General features: G+C 40.4%; 5 protein-coding genes across 6 annotated transcripts; 3 read left to right on the top strand and 2 right to left on the bottom strand.

Moving 5' to 3' along the window:
• Positions 1 to 8,866: 8,866 nt before the first annotated feature.
• On the top strand, positions 8,867 to 12,141 carry cdcp2 (CUB domain containing protein 2; the record flags this gene model as incomplete). Its single annotated transcript, XM_083991051.1, has 6 exons — positions 8,867 to 8,933; positions 9,181 to 9,528; positions 10,035 to 10,376; positions 11,047 to 11,400; positions 11,557 to 11,735; positions 11,836 to 12,141. 6 exons carry the CDS (start codon positions 8,867 to 8,869, stop codon positions 12,139 to 12,141), a joined length of 1,596 nt encoding a protein of 531 aa, XP_083847177.1.
• A 156-nt stretch (positions 12,142 to 12,297) lies between these two features.
• Positions 12,298 to 14,435, bottom strand: tceanc2 (transcription elongation factor A (SII) N-terminal and central domain containing 2). Its single transcript, XM_083990900.1, has 4 exons — positions 14,015 to 14,435; positions 13,780 to 13,921; positions 13,219 to 13,412; positions 12,298 to 12,697 (listed from the first exon to the last, which is right to left on the bottom strand). The coding sequence occupies exons 1-4, from the start codon at positions 14,111 to 14,113 to the stop codon at positions 12,509 to 12,511; spliced, it is 624 nt and encodes a 207-aa protein (XP_083847026.1). The 5' UTR covers positions 14,114 to 14,435; the 3' UTR covers positions 12,298 to 12,508.
• Positions 14,436 to 14,904: 469 nt separating this feature from the next.
• On the top strand, positions 14,905 to 17,887 carry tmem59 (transmembrane protein 59). 2 transcript variants are annotated; one of them, XM_083990886.1, is made up of 8 exons: positions 14,905 to 15,119; positions 15,367 to 15,472; positions 15,698 to 15,792; positions 15,889 to 16,041; positions 16,154 to 16,226; positions 16,461 to 16,569; positions 16,688 to 16,805; positions 17,127 to 17,887. In XM_083990886.1, exons 1-8 carry the CDS (start codon positions 14,964 to 14,966, stop codon positions 17,277 to 17,279), a joined length of 963 nt encoding a protein of 320 aa, XP_083847012.1. In that variant the 5' UTR covers positions 14,905 to 14,963; the 3' UTR covers positions 17,280 to 17,887. The 2 variants fall into 2 exon arrangements, with proteins under 2 accessions (XP_083847012.1, XP_083847011.1); XM_083990885.1 differs by having other exon boundaries at positions 15,698 to 15,801.
• Positions 17,888 to 18,991: 1,104 nt separating this feature from the next.
• Positions 18,992 to 21,083, bottom strand: lrrc42 (leucine rich repeat containing 42). Its single transcript, XM_083990860.1, has 7 exons — positions 20,466 to 21,083; positions 20,239 to 20,373; positions 20,026 to 20,147; positions 19,833 to 19,918; positions 19,631 to 19,744; positions 19,459 to 19,543; positions 18,992 to 19,356 (listed from the first exon to the last, which is right to left on the bottom strand). The coding sequence occupies exons 1-7, from the start codon at positions 20,852 to 20,854 to the stop codon at positions 19,061 to 19,063; spliced, it is 1,227 nt and encodes a 408-aa protein (XP_083846986.1). The 5' UTR covers positions 20,855 to 21,083; the 3' UTR covers positions 18,992 to 19,060.
• Positions 21,084 to 21,332: 249 nt separating this feature from the next.
• yipf1 (Yip1 domain family, member 1) lies at positions 21,333 to 25,682 on the top strand. The gene is made up of 10 exons (XM_083990624.1): positions 21,333 to 21,431; positions 21,718 to 21,841; positions 22,042 to 22,196; positions 22,320 to 22,400; positions 22,521 to 22,608; positions 22,704 to 22,820; positions 22,918 to 23,084; positions 23,742 to 23,924; positions 24,654 to 24,737; positions 25,030 to 25,682. The coding sequence occupies exons 2-9, from the start codon at positions 21,808 to 21,810 to the stop codon at positions 24,708 to 24,710; spliced, it is 882 nt and encodes a 293-aa protein (XP_083846750.1). The 5' UTR covers positions 21,333 to 21,431; positions 21,718 to 21,807; the 3' UTR covers positions 24,711 to 24,737; positions 25,030 to 25,682.
• Positions 25,683 to 26,860: the final 1,178 nt, after the last annotated feature.

Genomic DNA, 26,860 nt, shown 5'->3' with positions numbered 1-26,860 from the left:
ATGCATCCCAGGAGTGTAACTGGCCAATAGCTGTTAACCCTCGGTCTCCATTCGTGCTGTTGTCCCAACAACTATTAATATACTGGTGGACACAATTTCCATACGGCTCCTGGGAAGAATTTCCATTGGTTCTCAATAAGGGGTTGATTATCTCAGACTGTTTATTCATGCAAGGTGGATTAGTCCTCAAGAGTACTTTGAATTGGTATCTCCTACAAACACACGCATCCTGTTTTGCTGTGAGCACAACCAAGTATCTCACTGTGACTGGTTACATTTTACTTGCTGAACAAAGCCACGTCTAATATTAAGCAGAGAAATGTCAGAGAATAATTAGGCTGGTCTGCGTTTTTTTTTTTAACACCATGATCATGTTTTGTCAGATTACCGCAACGTCGTGTAAACTGTTCAGATGGAACAGGACCAGCGTGGCCTTTGTCAGGTACTACGCCTGGTGAAATTGGTTTTCACATCCCGGTGCAAAGCAAGACGTCACATTATTTGTGACTAAATATAGCGTGAATGTTAAACGAGAGATACTGTACACTGTGGGGGTATTCTGCCCGCGCCCAGCCTGCACATACAGCTGGTGCCCCCCCACAGAAGTGGGAAATGACGGGTGCACTAAAGCCATCTGTCAGGAAGCAACGAGCAGATTCGAGACCCAAAAGGCCACCAAGGCCAAAAGGGTCAGCAGTAGGGAGGAGGGCTGCGGCCGGAGATGAGTCCTTATGGTATTCATGAAAACATGATATAATGACCGACCATATTCTGTATGTTGTTGTTCTTTTAAGAAGAGCTCCAGTGAGATAAAACCTCTGTTGATATGGCAACGCTGTCCTCAATCTTAAACCTTGAGTCAAGGGTTGTCAGTAGTCCAATTTTATCTGCTGACTCTGCGGGATAGTGGCTTTTACCATGCACACTTTAACAGAAAAACACCTTCCCCGTTTAAACTTGTGTTTGGACTGTCTTTAGGACATGCTCCAACAAATCAGTCTCAAATCAAGACAACACGATATGTTGTAACCGATATCTAAAACAACAGATGTAAGTGTTTTCTGATTTGAAATCCCTCTTGGCAGGATAAATCCATTCAGTATTACCTTCTGTAACCATAACAGATAGCTGTTGCAAAAACACACACTTAGAGAACAACTGTGGTCATGGTTAAAAGAAACCAACATCGACCGTCAGCAGGAATCAAACCCTCCCAACCTTGTGTCTCAATGGACTCTTTTTCTTCTCCTCTGCTCCCCGAGGCCAAGAGTTCTGACAGCTGCGAGACGACTTTGTAACTTGCACGCAAACAAGTATCAGTTTTTTGGCTGAAATGACTAAAGCTGCTGTTTTTCTTGGCAGGACAATCCGATCTGATCTGAATGTGTTAAACTGATCAATAATGAGACGACTCTCCTCAAAAGACTGGAAAAGAGAAAAAGACTTCACAAGTGATATTTCTGTATCACTGCCCTCATATTTATCATCAAGCTGAGCTGCTCATCACTGATTCCTGTCCCCATCCACTTAGTCATTACTTTCCTTTAATTACGAGTGTGAATATTCATGCAAGATCATAGCAAAAGAAATCCTCTCATATAGCTGAAACATTATGAGTCATGATGTTTAGTACCCAGTGAGTAAAGGGTACTAAAACATCTTAATCAAGTGCTCTTGCTAAGGGCCATAATTGTACTCTGTTTATGTGCCAGGGTGCTCTTCTCTCCCCTCTTTGAGTTCCTGTTATCTAGAGTATTTACACTGCAGCATCACTATGTGAATGATTAATTAAAGTGCTGTCGCATTTTGCCCAAAACAACACAGCCATCTAGACGGCTCAGCTGAAATTGATTTATAGGGCTCTCTATGCGATTCTATGCTTCTACGTGTTTGCTTGATGAAAAGCTATCGTTATTATTATCATACAGAAACACTTGAATTGTCACTGATGAAAGTACATCTCAAAATCATGTGCACAATTAGTGAGATGAACTGATTAATAATGAATGGACGGCTTTACTAAAGATGAAGAAAAAAAGCAAAAACAAAAAACAAGACTAGGTCGAAACCTAGTGCATAGTTGTTCCACATCTAAAGCTATTTGCACACTGTTTCACTCGTATCCATGTGCTTCTCTCCTACTCTCTGTGCTCATAGAGTATGTCAGTACAGCTGAATTCCCAATAAAGCTGCTCTCATTTACTCATTTACATGTTTTTGTGTTTCTGATGTCAGACAACAGAACAGAAGTATGAAACAGAGTCTGAAATGCAGCCCACTAAGACTACATGTTAACCAGCAGTCACTTCTCAACCACTTTCAAGCTCCAACAACACTCAGCCGGCAAAACAATGGTGTAATGTTACACAAGTCAGTCAGTAAGAGACACATTTTCAGGGCTGGGCTCATTGTTAGAGTCCAGCCAGGAGGAAAAAACCGCAGCAGCAGCAGACATAAGAAACTTGTCTCATGTCGAGGTATTAAAAGGCCTGTCAATCAACTTGAGAGGGATTGGCCTTGATAGAAAGGCTGCTGTTCTGTTTACAACAGATTTTGCTCATGAGAAGAACAAATATTTTCACAGACTTCAGACAGCCTAGGCACAGAGTTGAACTTGTCACAACTCTCCACAAGAATACACAAAGCAAACCACAGCAGAGATTTGGAGAGTGATGATAATAAACCAAAAAAAAAAAGCATCAATACTGAGCCCAAACCCAGCTGTTGTAAAGAACAAGCTAGAAATGGATTGTTGTGTGTCCATTGTATAAACCTACTTATACAATTTATCCTACTCATTCTCTCAGTTTCTCTCAGTGTGTGAAAAAAAGCCTAAAGGTGCCCAACCCCTGGGCCATGGACCAGCACCAGGCTGCTGTATGATAGGTGATTGTTTTTTTTAAATTGGTAAAATACAACAATTGCCTGATAATAGCCATTTACGGCTGCTGTGATTAGTCGCTATGCGGCAAGTCACTATTAACCGGCATATATTTATTCTCAATTTATGGTGACACTGATTCTCTGTTTTCTGCTCTCTGGGCGTGGCGGGGCTGTTCTCAGTACACAAGCTCACACACACACACACACACACACACACAGTAAACAGCTGGACAAAGGCTGTGCTGGCCACAGAGCCAGGTGAAGTAAAGATAACTGAAAATTACTGGAGTTGATGACAACTATTACTGAGCGTTACTGTAAGTGCAACAAAAAGCAAAAGGCCAATAACAGCTTGATCAAACCATCCATTCAACAAGGAACAAATATTGACCTAGCCGGCATGTGCTGGATAAGCCATGTTGAACTCCCTATTAAGGAAATACTGAAAAGGAAAGACCAGTGTGAATGGGCTGACAATTGCTAAAGCTAAAGTCAATATGCAATATAAAGTCTATATGCAATATGAATCCACTTCAAACTACATGTTTGAAACTACACTTTTGAAGTGGGCAAATAGGAAAAAGGGCCAAAAGAATGGCAACAACCTTTCTAAACCCATCAATTCATCTCATACACAGCAGCAAGCCGTTGTGTCAGTACTACACAAAAAACACAGCACCATTTTTACTCTGAGACGACACAGAGCAATGCCAACGCAGAGGGCTGGAACCAAAAAATGCTGTCTGGCAACAAAGTTGAACCTGGCTCTTTGTTATCGAGCAACTCACTGTGTAAAAGCACAATCAAACATGCAGAACATGCACTTTAAAGTGTGCATGGGTTAATTTTAACATTCACATTGCAATTTGTGAGGACACATTCAGACTCAAATCTATTTCTCAGGCCTTCCTAGATCATATCATGATCATCATCTCACATCTACCTCCAGCAACATGCCACTTTTAGTCTGAACACCTCATCACATCAGCTATGCAGAAGCAGAACGATTATTAAATTCACACAAATTCATGGATGAGAGGAGACTGTTTCTTCTATCAAAGTGTAGATGAAATGTAGCATTGATAAGCAGCAGAATATTGGGGGAAGTTTGCAGGTAGAAAGAGTGTGGCAGAAACACAAAGAGACAGAGAGAAGGAGCTCAGCGGTTTATGTGTAATTGAGATGTGAGGGATTGTACAGCATGAACTGACCACCCACAAAAGCTATGTTGAGCTTCCCCATTAAGCACACATTTCAGGGAAATAATTATGCAAAGCAACAATCACGCAAACATCCCTTCAGCAACACAATCCCATCCTCTGTTAGAGACCCAGGTGTGAAATGAGACATTAGGAAACCTCCACAAAATGATGTCAACAACCTATAATAATAATAATAATAATACTAGAGCAGCAAACACTTACCTTTGTTTGGCGTCTATTTGAGAAGATACAGCAATGCAGGCCAACATCACAGACAGGAAAGGTCTGCTTGAAATTAAGCTGATATGATATGACGACCATTCCTCCATTAGCACGCCTAAAGTGACAATAACAGACTGTTATCAAACAGCTAGGCCAAACAGCTATGAAACCGCTACAAAAGGAGAAAACCTAACAACACATCAAAAATAGTCAGTAAACAACAGATGTGCAAGTGTGCATTACTTGTATGTTGTAATATAGAGAGTATTTCATAGTAATACAGTGGCAAACCTGGTGTTTTTTTGGGCCTGCTCCATTCCCTCTTCTTGTCCGTCACCATTTCCACAGACCCCAAACGTAGCAAACGGCAAACGCAAACCTCAAAGCTTGTCATACATTTATTGATACGTTGCATAGACGCATAGACCAAACTAAATAAAGTTTTCATGGGCTATATCAACAGGTGGGGCCGTTTACGTTCACATTTTAATGGAGGAGGACAATCCTCACAGGTGAGACTGCAAGAGGCTAATGAGGGCCGCGTCCCATTTAGCTTTCAGTGTTTGAAGGGTTTGCTACTGTCTGACCAGGCTTATAAACACACGTAAATGCAACATGCACCAGCTATCACCACGTCCATGCGTTGCCATCACGTTGCGTTCACCTTGTTATGTAGCCACGCCCATTTCACCTGCTTCCGGCTCGAACGAATACTTTTTTTTTTTTTTTTTTTATAAAAAACATAATTTCCTTTTGGTTTATCGTCACGCGTGTAAATACCTACAATCAATAATACAATTTTAAAATATTTGCTTGAGGTGAAGACATGCTGCTTTTATTAAGTGGTGTGTGGAAAAAAAAGAATAATAATTTGTAGTCAGATTTCATATGGTAGCTAGTGTTCATTATCCATGTTCCCATATTAAAGGCTGCTGTATTCGTGTTTTTACATTCCATTTTGATTATTCAATCAACTGAATTATTTAGTATTTCATCATTTATATTGTATATTGTTTTGTTTAGTCTATATTAAGTTCAATCTAATTGATTGGAGTGCTTTTTCATATTTGAAACAGATGTAGCCTAATGATTTGAATCAATAATATGAATATTTCCAAGCACAAGTATTTGAGGGAATTTGTCTTTTCTACTGCTATGACAACCAGTTAGTGTTAATGAGATAGATTATCTTATACGGTGCAATTAAAAAATAAAATGTTCGTACATGATTTAACAGCTATGTAGGCGGCTGAGCACCAACATTACTGTGTCTCATTCTGACCAGTGATTTTCTGTGATGCTCTTAGCTCATTTTCACACTTTTTGCAACTAAAGTTGTATAACTCAAAACACACAAGCAGCAACATCAAAAATGTCATGTCATCTCATCTTGTGTAGGAGTGAAGGAGTGAAGGTAACAAAAGTAGCGGTTGCTAAGGGAAGTCAGCCTCATCTCCTCTGCTCCATGAGCTGAAATAACGGATTTCATTGCCCTCATAACTATAGAGAGAGGCTTAGCTCATTATGGTCCATAATCCAATCTGTGAGCTCCTGAATTGGCAGTGCAATGACATATCAACATTGTCCTTGGTAGAGAGAAGGTGGAAATGTAACAAAACAGCATAGCGAAAATGTTGACAAAATCACTACAAGGGAGAGAGAAAACACACACACACACACACATTTCTGGCTCTAAGTGAGCACCAGCTGGGAATATACAAGGTTGTAGCAATGTTTCCTCTGTACTACTCATTCAGTTTGGCTGGCCCTCCACTGCATAAACATTGCCACTACTGCTACAGCAATTTGATCAATGATAAATACTCTGGATATCAATAAGTATTGCACTGCTGACAGAAAATTAGCTTTTAGTGCATCCTGTACTGAAAGAGGAGTCAAAAATTCAACAAGCTGTTCTGCAAAAATATGTATGAAACACTGTGTTGCATAGTGCAGATCTAAACAACGTGCAGCATAGGTTGATTCAGGGTTGTCCTTGGGCTCTCTCCACAGACACAGACAATGCATTACAAAATATGAAAAGACAAATCATTCTAACACCAATATACCACTGGATACACTCAGACATTGTATAGGGATGTTCTATCGAGCTGCAGGCTATGTCAGAAACATTAACTTTTTATTGTCCTGTGACATGTGTTTATATATTCATCTCATTTCCTCCTTACTGTCAGGAGCTTCAGAGAACATTAATCAGGGTGAGCAGTTACAGTCCCCATATACCCGAAGCAGAATCTAACATAATCTGCCATGGTGTGGAATTTTTTTTTTTTTTTTTTTTTTTGTAAGAGGATTACCTTTTATTTAACTTTTTTCCAAATGCATACAAATATCAGTGTGCACATCATTTGCCTTCTGGCTATTTTGATGAAAAGATGCCAGATGCCATGGATGTCAAGGACACACACAGACACTCCTCTCACCTGCCAACCAGCTAAATCCCATCTAGTTGTGATGTGTTTTAAATATGGCTTTGTACACTGCCATATATAACAAATATAACAACCAAAATGGACCAAAATAATTCAATTAAGCATCACAAAATATCCCAGGTCAGTTTGACTGAAGCTCGAAACTCCCCTTCATTCTGCTGTAATTTTCCAACAATTTCAATGTTATTTGTTTTTTTGAGTATTTACTTGCTAATAGGTGATTTAATTGCTCTAAACAAACGGTATCTTTCTGAAACACATTTCAGCACTGCCCAGTACCCACACCCTTGAACAATGACAAGCTTTCAGAGAGGACGGAATTAAAATTCAAAGGCAAGGCGGTTCATTTTAGTTCCAGGAACCACTGTGTGAAAAACACTTGACTGATTTTAATCACATTCTTATTTATTTCAGCTTAGAGCACGGCATGACTTTTTAAATGCCAGTGGTGATTTTCTCAGTGTTTTCATAGTGCAACAGCACCATCTAGCAGGTATCTTTGGGTACCGGGGTTTGCTAACTTAAGCCATTAGATATTCACTCTAAAAGCCCTGCCTTTGCAACACTGCTGGAGTAGCGAACATTTATTTGCAGAATAGGCTTTTCCTAAGAGTACTTTATCTCCCTGTCTGTTATACACTCCATTCAGTCGGGATTATTGTTGTCTACATGTGTCTGCACTATTCAGTTATAAGACTGCCATAGTAGGAGAAATGAGCCCTGGGATATGATTGGCATTTGGCAAAAATAACAAAATCTCTGCCTATGAATCACTGAATTATTCTTCACAGAAACAGAAACCAGAGTGTAAACAAAATTTGCATTGAAAAAAGCTTGCATCTTTGGGAGAGACAACCTTGTGTAGGAGTCATTATTCACTCACTTCTACTACCCATCGTTTAATTAGATTGAGGAATAAGAAATAAAATTGATAAAATAACAGAAGAGAGGTGGAATTAAAATAAGCACATAGCCGAGGAACTTAATAAAGTTTTGAAGTAATGGTATACCAGAGTCCTCCTGAGCACAGTTTTATAAGATACTTTAACTCAACTTTATTTCACTCTACTTTTGATGAAGTACATTTATTGGACAGTTGCAATTGGGTACTTAAAAGCAAAGGATTTTTGAGTGCTCAACATATTGTAGTGACTTAATTACACAGTTTGATACACTGTGAAAAAGAATCTATACATACAGCATAAAAATGTCATTCTTTCCAGCAGGTACTGAGGTTATTTATTTTTTAATTTTAGTATTCACTTACAACAAGATGCAAAAGCTTTGATACAAATATAATCATTAAAACACAGGATGGCTTTAATGGACTTTTGTTCCATTATGTAGATAAGTGTGCAGGTAACATCAACATCTGCATAAAATGATATACTTATTAACAAAAGAATGTTAATTAAAGGTATACATTTACATGCTTTTTTCTGGAGCTGCTTACTGTAATTGCTGTTGTAACAATGTGGTATTTGTTGTTATGATCCAATACAGTGACATATTTAGGCCGATTTCCTTTGTCAAAGACAAATCTGGCATAGCCCACCAGTGCATTTCTTCATCAATGTACACTCCCATTCAGAGGTCTGTGTCTTTGTGTCATGCTTATAGTGCTTTTACACAAGTAAAGCAAAGTGTACACACACTGCCCCTTACTCTGTAGCTCTGGGATCGTCTCTCCTACATGTTGCTTTAATGAAGTCATTTATATTAGTGACAAATGTGATCATTCTCTTCTCTTTCCTCCTGTCACCTTTATCAACCCCCACCCACAGCTGGTGCAGGGTAGTGTGTGTGTCTGTGTGTGTGTGTGTGTGTGTGTGTGTGACCATCATTAAAAATGCATAGCGTCTCTCCAAACAGTGTCCCTGACAAGCCACTCATGCTCATTGGATATCAGTCATTAAAATTTAGCAAAGAGGGCAAAGCCTGGCCTAGGTGGGTGTCGGGTTGCTCATTCAGGCTGTGAATGAATTTTTCAAAGTCCTATTACCTCTACAGTCACCACTACTGATGTCTCAAGGCTGCATGCCCTGACAGTGCCGTTGTCTGGTATTGTAGCTGAGGCGTGACAAAAGCCGAATCAACAATAACAACATGAGTCTCAGGGTGGCTATACTGATTCATTTACTACTGGTTTTTGACAAGGCTGATTCTAAAAAAGGTGAGTTGCTATTTGTTACCTTGATGGAGCAAAGCGTGAATTTGATAGGAGCGTTTTATCTTGCACATAGCGCATATACACAGAAAGCTGCGCCTCTATTGTTCAATGTCAGCTTGTAATACACTTTCAGAGGTTGTATCAGTTTGTTTGAAAATAGCAAAATAAACAAGTAAGCTTGGAAAGTTCAATAACCTTTATTCACTGTATCCACTCTTTGAACTGAAATAGAACTTCTTACAACTTTAAGGTGTCAAATGTGGAGGAATCCTCTCTGCACCGTCTGGAAATATATCCAGCCCAAACTTCCCCGGCCTGTATCCTTACAACACTGACTGTTCCTGGCTGATAGTGGTGGCAGAGGGCTCCTCCGTCCTCCTCACCTTTCACTACTTTGAGCTGGAGTACCACGCCAACTGTGCTTATGACTACATCAAGATCTACAATGGCATATCTGAGGATGAGGGAAACCTCCTTGGGACGTTCTGTGGTGACATCTCTCCACCTCAGTTCACCTCTTCTTGGAACGTCATGTCCATCATCTTCCATTCAGACCGCCACGTGGCCCACAGGGGCTTCAGCGTCGGCTATAGAAAAGGTAACTTGTTATATGCCATGCATTGTGACAGGGATCGGTTGGCTAACGGCCAAAAGTTGAGATGATTTTTCCTGGCCAAGTGGCAATACCATTACTCATGTCTTTCAGCTAAAACTTGTCCACCTTAAATCACTGGAGGTCTCAACAAAACATTGCACAGAAACAAGACAAAGTGTAGCAGCTCTGGGAGGCTGTAATTATAGGCATAGTTCACAGTATCATAATGCTCACAATTATAATGTTAGCATGCTTATGTTTAGCTGGTATAATGCTGAACATTTTCATATAGGCCTAAATATTGTGTTTTTGTGTGCTAGCATTGGCAGAATTAACACAAAATGTACAGGACAACTAAGGATGATGGTAGTTACATTAATTTTGGTCTCAAAATGGCACTACTTGAAAGTTAGTACTTAATTCTCTCCATTTACCCCTACTGCCCTTTTATATCTCTCTACAAGTTCTCATACTGAGGTGCATCTGAACTGGCCCTCTATCTCCTCTAGACATGTGCGGAGGAGTCCTCACTGGTCTGTCGGGTGTCATCTCCAGTCCAGGCTACCCTCAAGAGTACAGCAACAACGCTGACTGCTCCTGGGCCATCCATGTGTCCAACACCAGCGTGGTCACCATGGTCTTCTTGGACTTCCAGCTGGAGAACAATGAAGGGTGCAACTTTGACTTTGTGGCCATGTTTGATGGCCCGACGGTCACCCACCGCCACCTGGGCAAATACTGTGGGGCAGATGAACCACCCAACATTGTCACCACCTCCAACCAGCTTCTGGTGGTCTTCAAATCTGACTTTAACATCGGGGGACGGGGATTCAAGGCCTACTATTACTCAGGTAAGAATGTGTGATTGTGTATATGCCAAAAACTAAACTCTTAACACATGATAATTGCTTTGATTAACCTTGTTGTCCATGTTTTTGATGTGACTGCAGGAACTGTACAACAATGTGACCTTTTGGTTAACAAAAAGACACCTTTGTTTTACCACAAATTCAAATGATATTCCTGCAGAACAGAAATAAGATTATTGGGGGGGAAATAATTTGACTTGAACAAGAACAAATGGGCTATATGATAAAACATGTTATATCATGTCAAAACCTTGGGATTAGGCCTGTGAAAGACCCAGAACATGAGATGAATCATCCTGCCATTTGATGGCATGAAAATTGAACACCTCTGCATGGAAGAGATTGGGTAGAGCAGAGCTCATCACACCATCTCACACCTTTTTTCTATCATGGTGGAGAGACATGAATGTACTTGAGTCCTCTAACCAGAACCCAGACCTGAATCCAGTTGTAAGTTGTATCTTCTTTGTTAAGATAAAAGGCAGTTTCACTTTTCCCAGCACTGTTTTCAGGCGAGCTGGTGACTTAATTTCCATTCCCTGTTCCAACTAAAATAACTTAAAGGCTGCCAAGTGTGGCTTCACCTTTATTATGCACTTGAATCCTGAAAATAAACTTCACTAACTTAACTGATCCACCGTACTTCTAACAGGTGAATGCCAGCAAGTCCTGTCAGCTGTAAGTGGCAACTTTAGCAGCCCCCATTTCCCCAGCATCTACCCAAACAACATCAACTGCCACTGGAGCATCAATCTTTCAGCTGGGTATCGCATCAAGCTCTACTTCCCTGTGATGGACCTGGAGGACCGCAACAGTCTGTCAGACTTGTGTGACTATGACTCTGTCTCAGTTTATGACGGGGACAGTCAGACAGATACCCTGCTGGGACGCTGGTGCGGCACAGAGCATCCTCCCTCTCTCGTCTCAAAGGGCAACAAGCTGCTGGTGGTACTCAGCACAGACAGAGACGAAGCTCATAGAGGGTTCACTGCGTCTTATCTTGGAGGTAAATGTTCAGTACTTAAGCATCTCTGCTTAATATACTCTTGGTTACTGCCTAAATATGATAAATGCTCATCTCTGCAAATGACATTCATCCATTAGATGTTTTTCTTGCTCTTTAGAAGTAATTGGATTGTTTTCTTTCCCCCTGCAACCCAAGTGGTGCCTGTAAACGTTAGCTGCACCAGATCAGAATTCACCATTCTGATACCGCAGAAGTCCTTACCTCAGCTGGACCGTGAGAGAATCTACCTGGGAAACCCAACCTGTGCAGCCCAGTTAACATCCACCCTGTATAAGATACTTGCTCAGTTTGTCAACTGTGGCACTGCAAGCCAGGTGACGAGCCACAATCTCCTGTTACATCACAATAAGCGCTGATTTATCAAACATACATTTGTGCCTTCTAAATAACGCCCTTCCTCCTGTTCCCTTACAGAAACATCGGAACATCACCATGCTGGTAAACAAACTCTACATTGATTTTTCTGATGGGAAGGAGCAAAATGTGCAAGAGTATAAGGTGCAGTGCGATGCCCTGCGGAAGATAGCATCGGTGTCCCTCATATCAGCAGAGGAGCGGCGTCTCGAGGAACTGGCACAACAAACCGTACCCGACAGCGGCGGCAGTGCAGGGGAGCAGGCATCTGAGCCTCATGATTTGAGTGATATTGTATTCATTAGCATCTGCGTTCTGGCTGTTATTCTCATGGTGATAGCTATAATTTGGCTGGTGTTGCTGTAGGAATATACAAGAGAGAAAGGACTCAAGGGCGATGGAGATGTTTTAAAACATGTTTTGTATAAAAATGTTCATCACAGATATAAAAAAACAAAGCATCTATTAAGAAAAATTCACACGATTCCAGCATAAAACAACAATATCAGCATACCCATCGACAATACATTGTAATTTCTTGACAGTGATTTATGTGTTGAAAAAACAACAGTGTAAGGCTAGTGATGTGCCACAAAGCGTGAACGTTTTTTTTTTATACCTCCTTTACAGAAAAATCAAGGAAAAGAAAAAAAATCAATAAATGTATGAATGTATTATCATGGAAACCGGAGAGTCTTTAATGTGCAGCCACAAGGCTCACAGTCACCTTCAGTTATTTCTTGTATTTAGAAACCACCTGGTTGACTGACATCGTGTTGTCCTTCACTTGAGTTCTGATCTCAGGGTTGTGTTTGAAGGCGAACACGAGCGCTCGGACAGTCCGTCTGTATGAACCGCTGACTAGCCGGGAGCTCTGGTGAAATACTTCCCTCTCAATGATGTCTATAAGACCGCAATCCTCCTTTGGGATAAATAGGAGAATAAGAGGAAAAAACAAAAACACGTTACTTAAAATTCACATGAATATTCATGAACAAGCGATTAAATTGCTGGAAGGTGAATAGATTTTCAAGCAATGGTGTCAATGGATTTGCAGCCAATGAATTGTACTTCGAGTAACATTAAGAGAAAAAAGGGTTTTGTTATGTATTTTTACTCATGGAATGTAAAGAAATACAAATTCAAATTGTTAAAGTGCAATAAATAAAGAAGTGCTTTCTTGAGGGATGACTCATGTATGCTGTATTTTTAGTGGCCATGTTATGGACCTGGTAAAATGCAATAGGAGAACACAATAAGTTGCAGTTCATGTGATGTTATCTCTGATGCCAAACAAAACAAGCTGGGTTATATATGAATGACCACATATTGCAGGGCATTCAATTACATCCCGGAAATGTCACGACCAAGGTTTTTTTAAATGGATATGAGAAATGGAATAAGCAGAAGGAGTTCAACACAAGACCAGACTCCCTTCCTCACCTTGACCTCCAGGGCTTCAGACATGAGTCTTCTAGCGTTGCTCCTGAGTCCTTCAGATTGTTTGTCGGAGCGCACTTCAATAGACGGCTTATTGGAATTCTCCTCAATGAACGTCCTCCAGTCAGTGTAAACCTTTGCTGCCATTGAGCTCACCTCAGGGTCCAGATGCTTCCGCATTTTGTTGACAGTGTGACCTTAGAAGAGAGAGGTATTCAACAAAACTAATTTGAATATTGTGGATTTGATAACGGCCTTGGCATTTATGTGGGGAAATACATTTCTGATAACTGTAGTGTTCTGTTGTTTTTTAACTGCTGTAAAAATGTAGTAAAAGCCAAATGTACAGCAGATTCAACCTGTGAACCGTTCATTGTGTGGATTTAAATTAAATGGGTTGTTTTGTTGCCATATGTGCTACTCCTACACAAACAGGTGATAAAATGCTAATGCAAGGCAGTGCCTCTCATATCAAGATTGCATTGTCAGGAATAAACAAAACCAAATAGTAAAGTGACATTAAAGGCAGAAAGATGGATCTTATCACAGGAGTGTCCAGCCCACCTATTTTTGTGGACTTGAGCACCTCTCTGGATGGGATCTTCTTGCTCAGCTCTGTCAAGGCACTCAGCAGGTTTTCTTTGCTCTGCTCTGGCAGCTCCAATATTGACTTGTAGCGCATGATGTCTTCAATCACAACCACCCTCTGTCAGGAAAGCAAGGGCAATGGCATGAGAAAATAAATCTGTCAGATGCACTTACTTTGTCTGATCACTCTGGTGTGGGACTGACAACTCACCCGTAGAGATTCAATTGTGGTTTGTTTGTAAACCTTTTCATTGCTCTTCGATTTTGGAGGTGTTCCCCCCTTTGGAAGTCGCACCACAAACTTATCCATCTTCGAAACACAAAGCAGGAAGCTTGGTTTTCATACACTAATCTAAAACCAGCTAAGTTTGGTTCAGTAAATTTGGGTTTGGCGTTGATAATTAAAGTTCAGGTCACAAGGAGCATCCAGAGACAACGAGTGCTAACTGCTGTTAGCAGTTACCTTTACCTGCTCAACGTTAGTTACCTAATAGCAACTCTATCCTTTAAAACTCAATGTATCAAACGCATTGCTAGTTTGGATGAGGTCATTTGTCCACGATCAGCCTATTAACAGCTGCATTTGTGACTTTAATATAGGGAATCTTAACCCTAATATTCATGCTAACAACAGCTGGGTGGCTATGGAAATGTAGACACTGATGGTGCATTTAGGTGCGGTCGGAGTAACAAAAATAATCGGGCCAACCCACGATGCGAAGTTGTTGGGTCGTAAATGGAAGTGCTAATGGCACAAAATAATACGTGTTTCAATAATACATGCGTAAATATAACAGTTGACGGCTGATAGTACAAGTGAAACAAGACATAAATTGTTGTGAAGTGACTTTTTATTATCCACTTCCCCTCAAAGGCCAGAGACAAAAGACAAGAGAGTTTTATAAAATCATAAACACACACGCACACACACAAATTAAAATTAGGAAATAAAACAAAACAAAACAAACAGGAAAGGGGACAAAGTAATTATAAATTACGCATTGTAATCACAGTGTTTATTGTTTATCAGTAGAGTTTATAAATGTACGAGCAGCACTTGAACGTAGCCAAACCTGCTGGACCACTCTCGCGAGATGAGAAGCAGATTAAGGAGGAGGAAGAAGAAGAGCGTGTTGTTTGTTTAGGTTTTCGCAGACAAGATGGGGACTTCTTCCTCCTTTGTTTGTATTTTTGGACTCTTCGTCCTGCTGGCCCTCACATCGGCATCCTCGGATGTGTTTGAAAGCGTCTTGGGAAGCACCGCGTCTTGTCACAAGTCATGTGAAATGACATACAGTTTGCACACGTATCCACGGGTGAGTACTCAGTTCACCTCGCCGAGGAAACTAATTCCGCTAACGTTAGCTCACTGACGTTTTGGCAAGTTAGCGAAGCGAAAGTGGGGCCTGTGGTTTTTCACTCTGCTATTTTATGGGTCTTATTTTCATTAGATGTTGTTTGTGACTTGGCTTATTTAAAAGTTTAAAGTGCGTCATCTTTAACGGATACTTCGTGACTGTTTATGGAGGCATTCAACTGGTCCTCTCTGGTTTGCTTTTGCAGGAGGAGGGACTGTATGCCTGTCAGAGAGGCTGTCGTCTTTTCTCCATTTGTCAGTTTGTTCGTGACAGCGAGGACCTGAATCAGACCAAATCAGAGTGTGAATCAAGTAAGTTATACTCGAAGCCTTCGACCTCTTTAACCCACCAGACACGGCTTGTTATCCGTGTAATCATCTCCAGTGCAGCTATAAACAAATGGCCTCATGCATATAATCAACCTGTGGTTTTTACACACCCTAGTCTATAATAAAGTGGCTTGCACTTCCAAACCCTTTTGTCCATAATCCTGTTTTACCATCTGTTAACCTCTCATCTCCTCCAAACCTCCGCAGCCTGTCGGGAAGCCTACAAACAGACTGAAGAGCAGTATGCCTGCAACATCGGCTGTCAGAATCAGCTTCCCTTTGCAGAGCAACGACAGGAGCAGGTACAAAAAGTATGAAAACAGTGACTCTTGTCTCTGGTCTGTATGGATATCCCAATAACACAGTGTGTACTCAGTGTGTCTCTCCTGTCTCTGTAGTTGGAGGCCATGGTGCCCAGGATTCACCTGCTGTACCCCCTGACTCTGGTCAGAGGGTTTTGGGATGATGTAATGAGTCAAGCCCACAGCTTCATCACCTCCACATGGACGTTCTACCTGCAGGCCGATGATGGCAAAGTTGTCATTTTCCAGGTATTGTACTAAATACAGATGGGGGGGATCTAATCTTGTGTTCTGTTTGCAAGCACACTTAATCCTTTTATTGTGTAAATGTGTCAACGCAACTCTGTCCTCTTTTGAACAGACTGAACCACAAGTCAGGTTTTTCTCCCAGTTCGAGCTGGGAAATGACGTCAAAGAGGAGCCACAGAGGGGCTGTAAGATTTCCACTTTAGTAACACTCACTCACTCCCTTTCCTATCCAAAATCAATAATGAGCATACACTTTTCTCACTAGTACTGTGTTTAGATGGTACCTGAATATATTTCTGTCAATCCCACATACACTAGCCTTGCCCAAAATACTCACTTGTGCAAATATGACAGAGCAGTGCTTTAATTATTATGTGCATTTGTGTATGTCAAGGTAACTTCTGTTTCTCATTTTCCAGTCCCAGTTTACAAAGAATACCACCGCACTTTAATCCAGGAGAGAGACAGAGATATGACTGGGGACCGCAGCTATGACGACGAATACAACCTCTTCAGCTGTCTGTCAAGGTTTGTTCATTTTTATCTGTTTTGTCAGACACGTTCAGTTGTTTACCTTCCTTGATAGAGCCTGACATGAACAGGATCTAATCCCATAGGAGTAATCAGTGTCATCATTCCTCCTCAGGAACCCTTGGCTACCAGGGTGGATCCTGACCACAACTTTGATCCTGTCTGTGCTGGTCCTGATCTGGATCTGCTGTGCCACTGTGGCAACTGCTGTAGACCAGTATGTACCGGCTGAGGTGAGTCACGTGCCGTTTGTGGTTAACACACCAAGCTCCACCTGGCTATGTAAATGTTTATGCAACTTCAGGGTGCCATTGTTTTGTTTTCAGTTTATGATTCTGCTTTTTTCATGGATAACTGTTGATATTATCCTTAATATTATTGCTAAGTGCTTAGCCTAAGTTATTTTATTCTCCTAATTATCGTATCTGTATTTTTTTATTCTATTCTATTGGAGCTGCTGTGACACAATCATTTCCTGCAAAGGATTAATAAAGTACTATTCGTCTATTCTGCAAAGAGATTTTCGGGTTAATATTTCCTTTTTGCCTTTGCAGAAACTGAGCATCTATGGTGACAGGGATTACATGAAGGAACAGAAGCTGACTCCATACCCTGCATCCTCCCTGCTGATCATCACCTCCAAAGGGCCGGAGGAAGAGGCCGGGCCACTCCCCTCCAAAGTGAACCTGGACCAGTCCAACATCTAGAAGCCAAAGCTGTAGTGAAAGAAGGGATGCCCTCTTTTATGAATAATCTCTGGTTGATCTCTGGCAGAAGACGTGCGCTGCTTGTGGTCTGAACAGGAGTAACTACTTGCAGAGAATTTCGTATCACTGATATAATGTCTCATCTCACTTTTTTGATGCTTTTAAATTTGGAGTGATGAAAAGGTTCTTTTTTCTGTATATTGGTATAATTGAGGCATTATAGAATAGCGATGGCAGCACAAGGCAAATGGGTTTTTGGATTTTTTTTTTTCTTTCCAATTTTAATGTGTGCATGGTGATCTTGGTGTTCTTATTTTAGTGAATAATGTTTAAATGAAATGCTTGTGATTTCAACTGATACAAGTTTCACCCCCAAAAACCTCAACTCTCGGTGAAATAGTTTGTGCTACTGTTGCTGACTCTACTCGTTTTTTGTTCTTATGTTTCTACTGCAGTCGATTTCCACAGATTCTATAGAGTTTTACAATAAAATACTTTGCCCTTGATATTAATTAATAGTGACGGTACATGCAGTAGGTCTTTCCCGCTTCACTGTCGTCTGTTCTCATAATGATGGATCAGAATTAAAAACAATGGAGTGAAGTGTTCATGTGTGTGACTTTTTTTTAAAAACTACCTTAGCCAAACTTGCGGTCTATCAACAAAATGCTATGACACTATAATACTATGTATCTTTGTGCTATGCTGAGGGCTAATTTGCATCTTCATCACCACACTGCCGTAGAATAATGATTCCTGTGTTTCAGCATGTTCTGATGTACATGTAAACCTCTGGTGAACATTTACCGTCAAAATGATTTTTAAACTTTCATTCGTTCAGTGATTTTATTTTTCTCCCAACTGATGATTTAGCCCGTTGTTTATGTAAGACTGCAGAGAAAAGCATTGGTGTCCTGTGTGGTGACAAATCTCTGTAATAGCCCAGAGAATTGTACAAGCGCTTGCGAGGGGAGAACTGTGCAGTAACAAACCACCAAACAACTTGTTTACCACTGTGCAGTGAATATCAATGTCTAATCTTCTGAAACTACTTCCTCACAGCACAATTTTCTCGTTTGATATGACCATCCTCCTTCTTAGCTACCTTTTGTTTGAGTAAATATTTGAAAAGTCTCTTTTTCTGGAAAATGTGACCAAATCAGTGACTAAAGATTATTTTCAAATATTTTTTATGGCTTTAATTGATAGAATAGGTGTAGAGAGACAGGAAATGGGGAGACAGAGGGAGGGGAAATGACATGCAGCAAAGGACCACCAGTGGAATCATACCAGGGCTGCAGCTGCGGTGAGGACTATAGCCTCTGCATATGGGGCACCTGCTCTACCTAGTGAGCTAAACAACACCCAGACTGAAGGTTATTTTGAATTTACATGTCATACAGTACAAGAAGGATATATATTGAAGTCCTTATGTCAGTTCACGTTACATGTTGCACATTCCCAAACAAATTTAAATCAAAGTGGCATCAGATCAGTTGCACTGCACACTTTTGGGCCCCAGGATAGTTTGCACATTCGCACACATTTGCTTGTTTCAAAATCACAAAACAGCAAACGAGGACATGACCTATTGAACTTTATTTATAAAAAAAAATATATTGCAAATGCAACCAGTTCAAGTAAAAGTGTTTACAGTTAACAGATGGGAACCTTGGAAAACATTCTGGCTGCTTTTGAGCCTAAACATACAGTACCTGTTTAATGAACATAGTCGTGCTGTGCTGTGCTCTTTGTAGAGTAGCACACAGTGGATGCACGGCTCAATAGCTGTTCAACAATTCAATGTCCTCTGCACTAAGCGCTGATGAGGGCAAACGTTTTGTCGGAGGGCCGTCATGGGAGCTGTCACTCCGTTCTGACGGACGCGGCCTTTTTTTGGAGTCGTGCCAGGAAGTCTTCGCTTGTTGATTCGTCGTGTGAGGAACCTGTTTCTCCAGGATGGGATTTTTTGCTGCAGGTCTGTAGAAATGAAGTCTGTCCCTCTGGGCCTCCTCTTCACTCTCACATACTACAGGTGCTGCTTTCAGGACCTCCCTGACAAACTTCTGCCTTCCAACTACACAACAAAAAAAGACTTTGATTAATATCTTGGGTAACACGACCAGTAACCTGAATGTAATGTGATGTGACATGCAGTGTAAAATGAAAGAAAACTTACAAAAGCGTAGAGCTGATGTTCTAGATTCTTCCAGTTTCTTCTGTTTTGGCATTTGTGAGTTATTTGTCTCCCACTGGTTTACAACCTGAAAACGAGTCAAGAAGTTGTTGAGATGTCAAACAATATTACATATTCAACATACATACTTCTGTCAGTGTCTGAGGGTTTTTACCTGCTCTGCCCAACCCTCTGTTTTACATCTTGAGTGATCAAAGTTGTCCAGAGGTTTCTCAGAGAAGGTGAGTCCCAACAGGTTCCATATGGTTGTTTTCAGTCCTGCACCAAACTGCGGGTAAAAAAAAAGGATATATTTGGATATATCAGCATCAAAATAAACTACAACCATTTGTTATACACATGTATTACTGGCTTACCTTCAAATTTGTCCTGGACACATCAAGTTTTTCAAGTTTAGGGAGGCATGTGAGGTACCTGAGGCCCCTCTCTGAGATAGGGTTGTCTGTGTAAGAAAGAATAACACCAGACATCAGCTTGTGACTGATTTACATTTGAATAGTAGTATTTCTGTTACTGTATATTGAAGGAGTTAATATTCTGGTAACTAACATGAAATATCTAGGAGCTGAAGACAATCCAGTCCTTTCTTCATCATCCGGATAGGTGCAGTCAATCTCTGTAAGCCAACGTCTGACATACTGTTCCCACCAATGAAAAGCTGAATCAGGCTGCTACAGATGAAAGGCAGGTGTTAGCAGTGTCATTTCTTATTATCCACAATGTGTTGTTGTTGTTGGGGACCGAGAAGTCAGGTATTATTACTTTGCCAATGAGCTAGATGATGTTAGATGCTGGAATATCTCGTGCTCATCGCCCAGCCTGCAGCCAAACAAATCCAGAGACCTCAGACTGTGAAATGTTTTTATTTCATCCATCCTCTCGTGCAAAAGTGGAAACCTGCAGAAACGAAACAGTGAGAACAAACACTGCTATTTGATGGTGAAGAAACCTGGGAAAGAGAGGAGACTCATACTGGCACTGTAACCTACCTGTTTCGCAGACAGAGGGATCCAAGCACCATCTGCCCATATGCATCACTGAATAACTGCAGGGCCTTTGGGGAAATGTCTGTGTTTGAAAAGACACGATTTTCCTCCGCTGCTGCAAAAAGCCTGTCTCCTATTTGTTCAGGGAAGCCCACCAGAGAGTCCACATGGTGAATGTTGTCAGCCACGAACAACAGAGTGATGTCAAAGAGGGATTTTGCGGTGTATCTCAGACTTCCCTCTGCATTGTATGTGAATGTGAAATGTTCTTTTCTCAGCACAAACGGATTCGTCCTTCTGCATGATGACACTGGCTTTGGCTGTGCCAGCACTATGTCACTGACACGACGAAGGCTGCCCTTTTCTCTGACATAAATGGGGCCACTGTCCATGTTAAGGTCACAGACTGAGCACAGCACTAGTCCCTACTCATGCACACTGAGCTAGCCGGCTAAATACCTGAAACAGAGGAAGAAAAAACTCTACTGACTCACTTGCCAACTAATAAATAGGGTCGTCGACCTTAAGATGAAAACTACGCCCCAAAAACCCTTAAATATTTGTTAATTACTTTCATTATATTCCATAGTTCATTCACACGATATCCGTACTACTTGCATGTATTTGACAAATTCGAGACAAGTCCACACAGGAAGTTACGCGGTTCAACTGCACTGACTTCAAACTAAAACTCTACTACTGATTGACCCTTGTTTCAGCATCGCCGTTTCATGAAAAATGCATATTAAATGTCATATATTTTACGTGAAAATGCGTATAAAAATCACAGTTAATCTGAATGGACACGGTTAATGACATGTCGTGTTTTTTTCCTCATAGGTCGACACTTACTTTGAAAATTTACCACAACCGGAAGAGGTCTTGTTGACATGTACGCGTTGGCCCAGGAAACGCAAAGGCTAGTTCAGAAGAGTGAAATGATTTCCATGCGTTTTGGGAGAATATTTGGTAAGGATTTATAGTTTAAATAAAATAATATAAACAAAGTACAAGGTTTTAAAATACAACCGAGTCTCTCGCCGTTTTTATCACGCTGATGCTGCGTTAATCAGTTGAAGTAGTTGGCTAGTTGTTGATAAGCTGTCAATTGAGGGCTAACTAGTAAGCTAACTTACTACGTGTCTTTTTTCCTGTATTTCTCATTGCTCACAACGGTTTTATCCAACACATACAGAAGGAATAATTATGCCTGGAACTAATAATAAAGTTGTTGTAATGTTTCTTTCCTTCACAGTTTTGTGAGATTAAGTTGTTGCCTTGGTGCAACATTAACTGGCAGATAAGTTACTGAGAGGCAAACTTCAGTGAGAGTGAATCCGGGATAATGGCGTCCACAAGTGATCCTTTTCAATTTCAAGGTGAGTGTCCAGTCTTAATCCAACTCATTCAGATTATTATCACTATATAATTGAACTCCTCTTTTCTGCTCTCAGTCTCTGTGTCAACTCTCATTGATTTCTCTGGTGTATGACAGTATGATAACACAGTATATTTAACTCAATAACCACCCATCAAAACTTAACAAATCTATTCCCATCTATCCTTGTTTTGGATTTAGAGTTTGAAGAAGCTGGTAATCTGTTAGAAGCCAACAGAGATGCAACCACCATTAGTATTGAAGATGATGATGTCCAGCCTGAGAAGACAAGAAAAGCTGCTGGTTTAAGTCCTGGTGGTGATGAGGACCCCCCTGACTATGATGACAACTCTGAGGTCAGGATGAGACTAACACTCACAGAAAAGTGTGATTTTTTAAAATAATGAACTATTTAAGTGTTGTGTAAAACATTAATTTGACAAATTTTGCGTGTTTGTTTTCTTTTTTTCCTATTATAGCTTCTCTCCGGGCAAAAGAAAAGTATCCCTTTCTGGACATTTGAGTACTACCAACAATTTTTCGACATTGAGACCCATCACGTAATATATTTACAACTTATTGAACTTTTCACCACAGTAACAATGTGTTATGTAACACAGAGCACATCAGAACAAAGGTAGCTCTAATTGACTTTAATATGTCATGATTATTTCTCTCAGGTGAAGGAGAGAATCATTGGATCACTGGTGCCATGGCCTAGGAAGAACTTTGTTCAGGTCTACCTTCGGCGAAATCCTGATCTTTATGGTTTGCAATTTTCGTGTTCGAGTAAAATGATTGGTTGATGGTTCCCAAAAGGAAACACAAACTGGTTCACTAATCACTGATATTTGTGCTTCCAGGGCCATTCTGGATTTGCACCACTCTTGTGTTTGCAATTGCTATCAGTGGGAATATATCCAACTTTCTGGTGCATTCAGGCAAAGCACACTACAAGTATACCCCAGAGTTTAGAAAAGGTAAGCACTGCTATTCTTTGGTATTTGTGGCTCGCTAGCTCAGATTGAGTTCAAAAGAAAACTGTGCCATTAATTCCCTTTTAAAACTCTTTTCTAGTGACTATAGCTGCAACAGCGATCTTCAGCTATGCTTGGTTGGTGCCTCTTGCCCTCTGGGGTTTCCTGCTTTGGAGAAGCAACAAGATCTTGAACTTGGTGACATACTCCTTTATGGAGATAGTCTGTGTGTACGGCTACTCACTTTCAATTTACGTACCTGCTGTGGTAAGACCTGGATTTTTCTTGATATCTCAGAATAACATGAGGAACAATTGTTACAATTCATTTTTCATAATATGCTGTGCCAGGATGTGATGCATTACCGTAGAAGCTAAGCTCTTTATATTTTGGCTTTAAAATCTTAATAACATTCAGCTTTATTAAGGTGTAATATTTGACATTTTGGAATGAAACGGTTGTGTTAAATATAAAAAGCTATTCAGTGTCTTCCAAGCTGTATATTTTGTACAACAATGCTCAATTGCAACCCCATGTGGCAACATAAATAAGCTCAGAAACAACCACAACATCACATTGTGACACACATTTTGAGCACAGCATGTTCCGAATGTCTCTAAATACCATATGAATCAACTTAAGCTGTGTATTGAATAATTTTGTATTGTACAAAATATTCTCACCTCTCATTATATTGAAATATCTCTGCTGGTTATTCAAAATCCTCACACTGAAAATGTGCTGTCCCCTGTGTGATGAACACATTTAGAACATTGCTTGTGGCTTTTAGTATTTCTCATTAAATGTTTTCCCGGTCAAATGAATGAAAATGTGTGTCCAAACTTTTGACTGCTACTATACATAACACACACATAATGTAATAATATATATGTATAAATAATGTCCTAATGTTTCCTAAATAAGGTCTTGTGGATTTTCCCATATCCATGGCTGAAGTGGTGCACCATCGTGGTGGCTCTTTGCCTCTCTGGCTCAGTGCTGACGTTGACTTTCTGGCCTGCGGTCCGGGACGACCACCCCAAAGTGATCATAGCGGTCATGTCCGCCATTTTGCTGTTCAACGTCTTGCTTGCTGTTGGTTGCAAGGTAACGGTGCTTTGCTATCACTATGATGTTTCCTTTACACAACCTCTCTGGTGGGATTAATTACAGATTGGATAGATATAGATAATAAATCTGTTCGGTGGAAATGAGATACAACATTCATTGTTCTGCTCTCTGGCAAAGTACGTCTGCACTTATTCAACTGATTCACGTTGCATGGCCATCTTGGTGTAGATAACAATGATTGACTCACTCTCATTTGTCTTCAGTGTGATCTCAGTGGCATGGCCAAGCCTTGACCCAACTTGTTTACGTCAATCACGGACTAAGCTACACAGACATTTTCGCGTGTCTCTCCCTGTGTGTTTCTGGGAAATGTCTATACCTGCTAGTCTCAAATTAACTCCCTCCAGGGAGATGCTCTTCATCGGAAACTGTGACCGCATTTGCTAACTGGTGTGACAACGGGCTGTTAGTGCACTTCTTAATGCGGATACTCTCAGGTCTACACCTCAGAGGTATCGCATGTCTGGTCACATTCATGTAATTAGTCTACATAGTAAGCTATGTCTGAAGGCTGACCAAGATGAATTGGCTGGGGGAGAATGCTGTATTCTCTCTCGTAACATTGAACAATTGCCACACACTTACCTTCAGACACTCCAGTTTTAGTTCTTGATTGATGAGTTGTTTCTCTTAATCATGTAATTGCTTCCTTTTTCAGGTTGCTTTACTCTGTTTGACTGATTCGCTGCTTCTTTTTTTTTTCAGGCCTATTTCTTCAGTGACCCAGAACCAAATCTAACAATTCCTACAACGAAGCCTTGAATATGAAAGCCTACCAGCCGTCTTAAGGTAAACAATAGTGGCACAGAAGCTTTTACAGCAGTAAGCCTATTGTTCAAATCCAATAATAACTTGATACATTGAAGTCATATTTCTCCACCTTGTGTTTTCTCATTGCATTCCATTGTATCAGGGAGTTTGACCTCCTACTGCAGTGGCAGCTCTACACTGTTGGCCTATTTTAGTGGCAGTAGCTCAACCATGTGTCATTTTGACCTGCTAGAGGAGAACATCTGATACCGGACTTCCTGTACACGTTTTCTCCTTCCCAAAGCAAGTGTTATTCTTTTTTAAATTGCAGGTTCTCCTGTTGCCTTATTAGAGAGAATCGGGTTGCTGTGGTGATGAAGTCATGGGTCGTCTGGATTTCACCTGCACTTGGACATTCTGGCTTAAGACCTTAAAACCCAGTGCGTGTACTTGGTGCAACTGTGTGACCTCTGGAAATGAGCACTACTATAAACTATGCTATTTCATATGGGTTGGGATCTAAATTTCCTTAAAGATAAATGCAAAAGTGTTACACAGCACAAACATTCTCTCTTTTAGTATGCTTTATAGTTTATAGGTTGTAATATACAGATAACCTGTATGTGCAGTAATGTCGGTGGCATGTTGAATATGTATTTCTTTTTATATATATACCTTTAATGGGAACTGGTTTGTATATGTATGTACAGAATTTTCTAAGTAAACAGAACAACAATTAATAGTTACTGGTAAGATTCCCAAGGGTTTGGATAATGTACACAGAGTTATTGTATTTTTTCTCTAACTAATATAATCACAAATGCCCTCAACTAATGCCAAAGACCCTTCCTAAATGTCCAAGTGATTAACAACTTGTGTAACAAATTCTTGTAATTATTTTATTTTTTATTGTTAGAAACTGCGTTTGATGAAATTTCATGTTCTGTTAAAAAAAAATAAAACATGGTCTATGTGGGGCCACTTTTATTAATGAAATTGTCAATGACAATGATCAATTTACAGTCGTCCAACTGTGGCATATTTTCCAGCACAGTTAGATTAAACCACATGAACTGACCACCTGCATTCTGGCTTTACCCCCATAGTTAGTCCTTATAGAGACTGGAAAACAGAGGGAATAAGATACCGTGTATCTATTAGTAAGCTTTAGTGGTGCTGGAAGGCAGATTTTGTTACATTTGGACAGAACCTGCTCTTTCCCTCTGTTTTAGAGCATTTTGTTTCACTGTTTTCCATTAACATCACTTAAGACATGAGAAGCCAATCAAAAAATATCCACACACTGAACCTGATTACTTCATTTTTATCATTTAGTTCCTAGATAATAAATATGAATTCATGCATGTGAATTCAGTCTACTTCACCTGTAATAATGAGTTTACATATTGAGACCTTGTAAAAATGTGTAAGGACTGTGTATACACATATACAAGTTTAACAAATTCAGTTCATATTAATAATACTATTTTCCCCCAGTAAATCTTAAACCCTACAACCTTGATTCACCCCAGCTCCCCCACATGTAGGGCAACGTGACTCTTTCTGCCAGCTCCTGACAGCATTGAAGGCTGCCAGTACATTTCAACAGTTGAACATTTTAAATATTTAAAGGTGAGATTGTAACCAATATGTTTAACTTCAGCATTTCAAAGAGAGGGTCTAAGTTTAAAAGTGGACATTTGGCTGCTGCTTCTGTTTTTCCAACTATCTATCGTCACAGTCATGTGGTTGAGCACACTGATAGAATCTACTGTGCTGCTGTTCGGATGCGCAGATCCCCTGCAGTGGAAAATGTTATTTATGTATGTAAAGCCTTTTTGTACAAGCACTCTGTGTGTTGCCAGCTCCTTACACACAGGGGACATAGGGTTACAGGGTTAATATTTCCATTGATCATTAAGGGTACAGTTTTTACATTAATTAACAAAACAGAAAAAAAAATTGTGTCACTTGAAACGGTGTCAAAGGGATTGTGGCGCCCTAATTAATGGTCATTCTAGCCCCAGCTTTGAGTTACACAGGAGCTGCCTGTCAAACAGATAGCCCTTTTAGAGGAATGTCACCTGCCTCAGTCTCAGGCATGCAGGCTGCCGCTCGTGTTTGTGGATTTATTAGCCCATTTCTCAAGGACTATTTTAGTT

The sequence above is a fragment of the Trachurus trachurus genome (genome assembly GCF_905171665.1).
Source record: "Trachurus trachurus genome assembly, chromosome: 17".
Classification (NCBI taxonomy): Eukaryota; Metazoa; Chordata; class Actinopteri; order Carangiformes; family Carangidae; genus Trachurus; species Trachurus trachurus.
The sequence above is the reverse complement of the archived record's forward strand: the minus strand, read 5'-3'. Positions and strand labels throughout refer to the sequence as shown.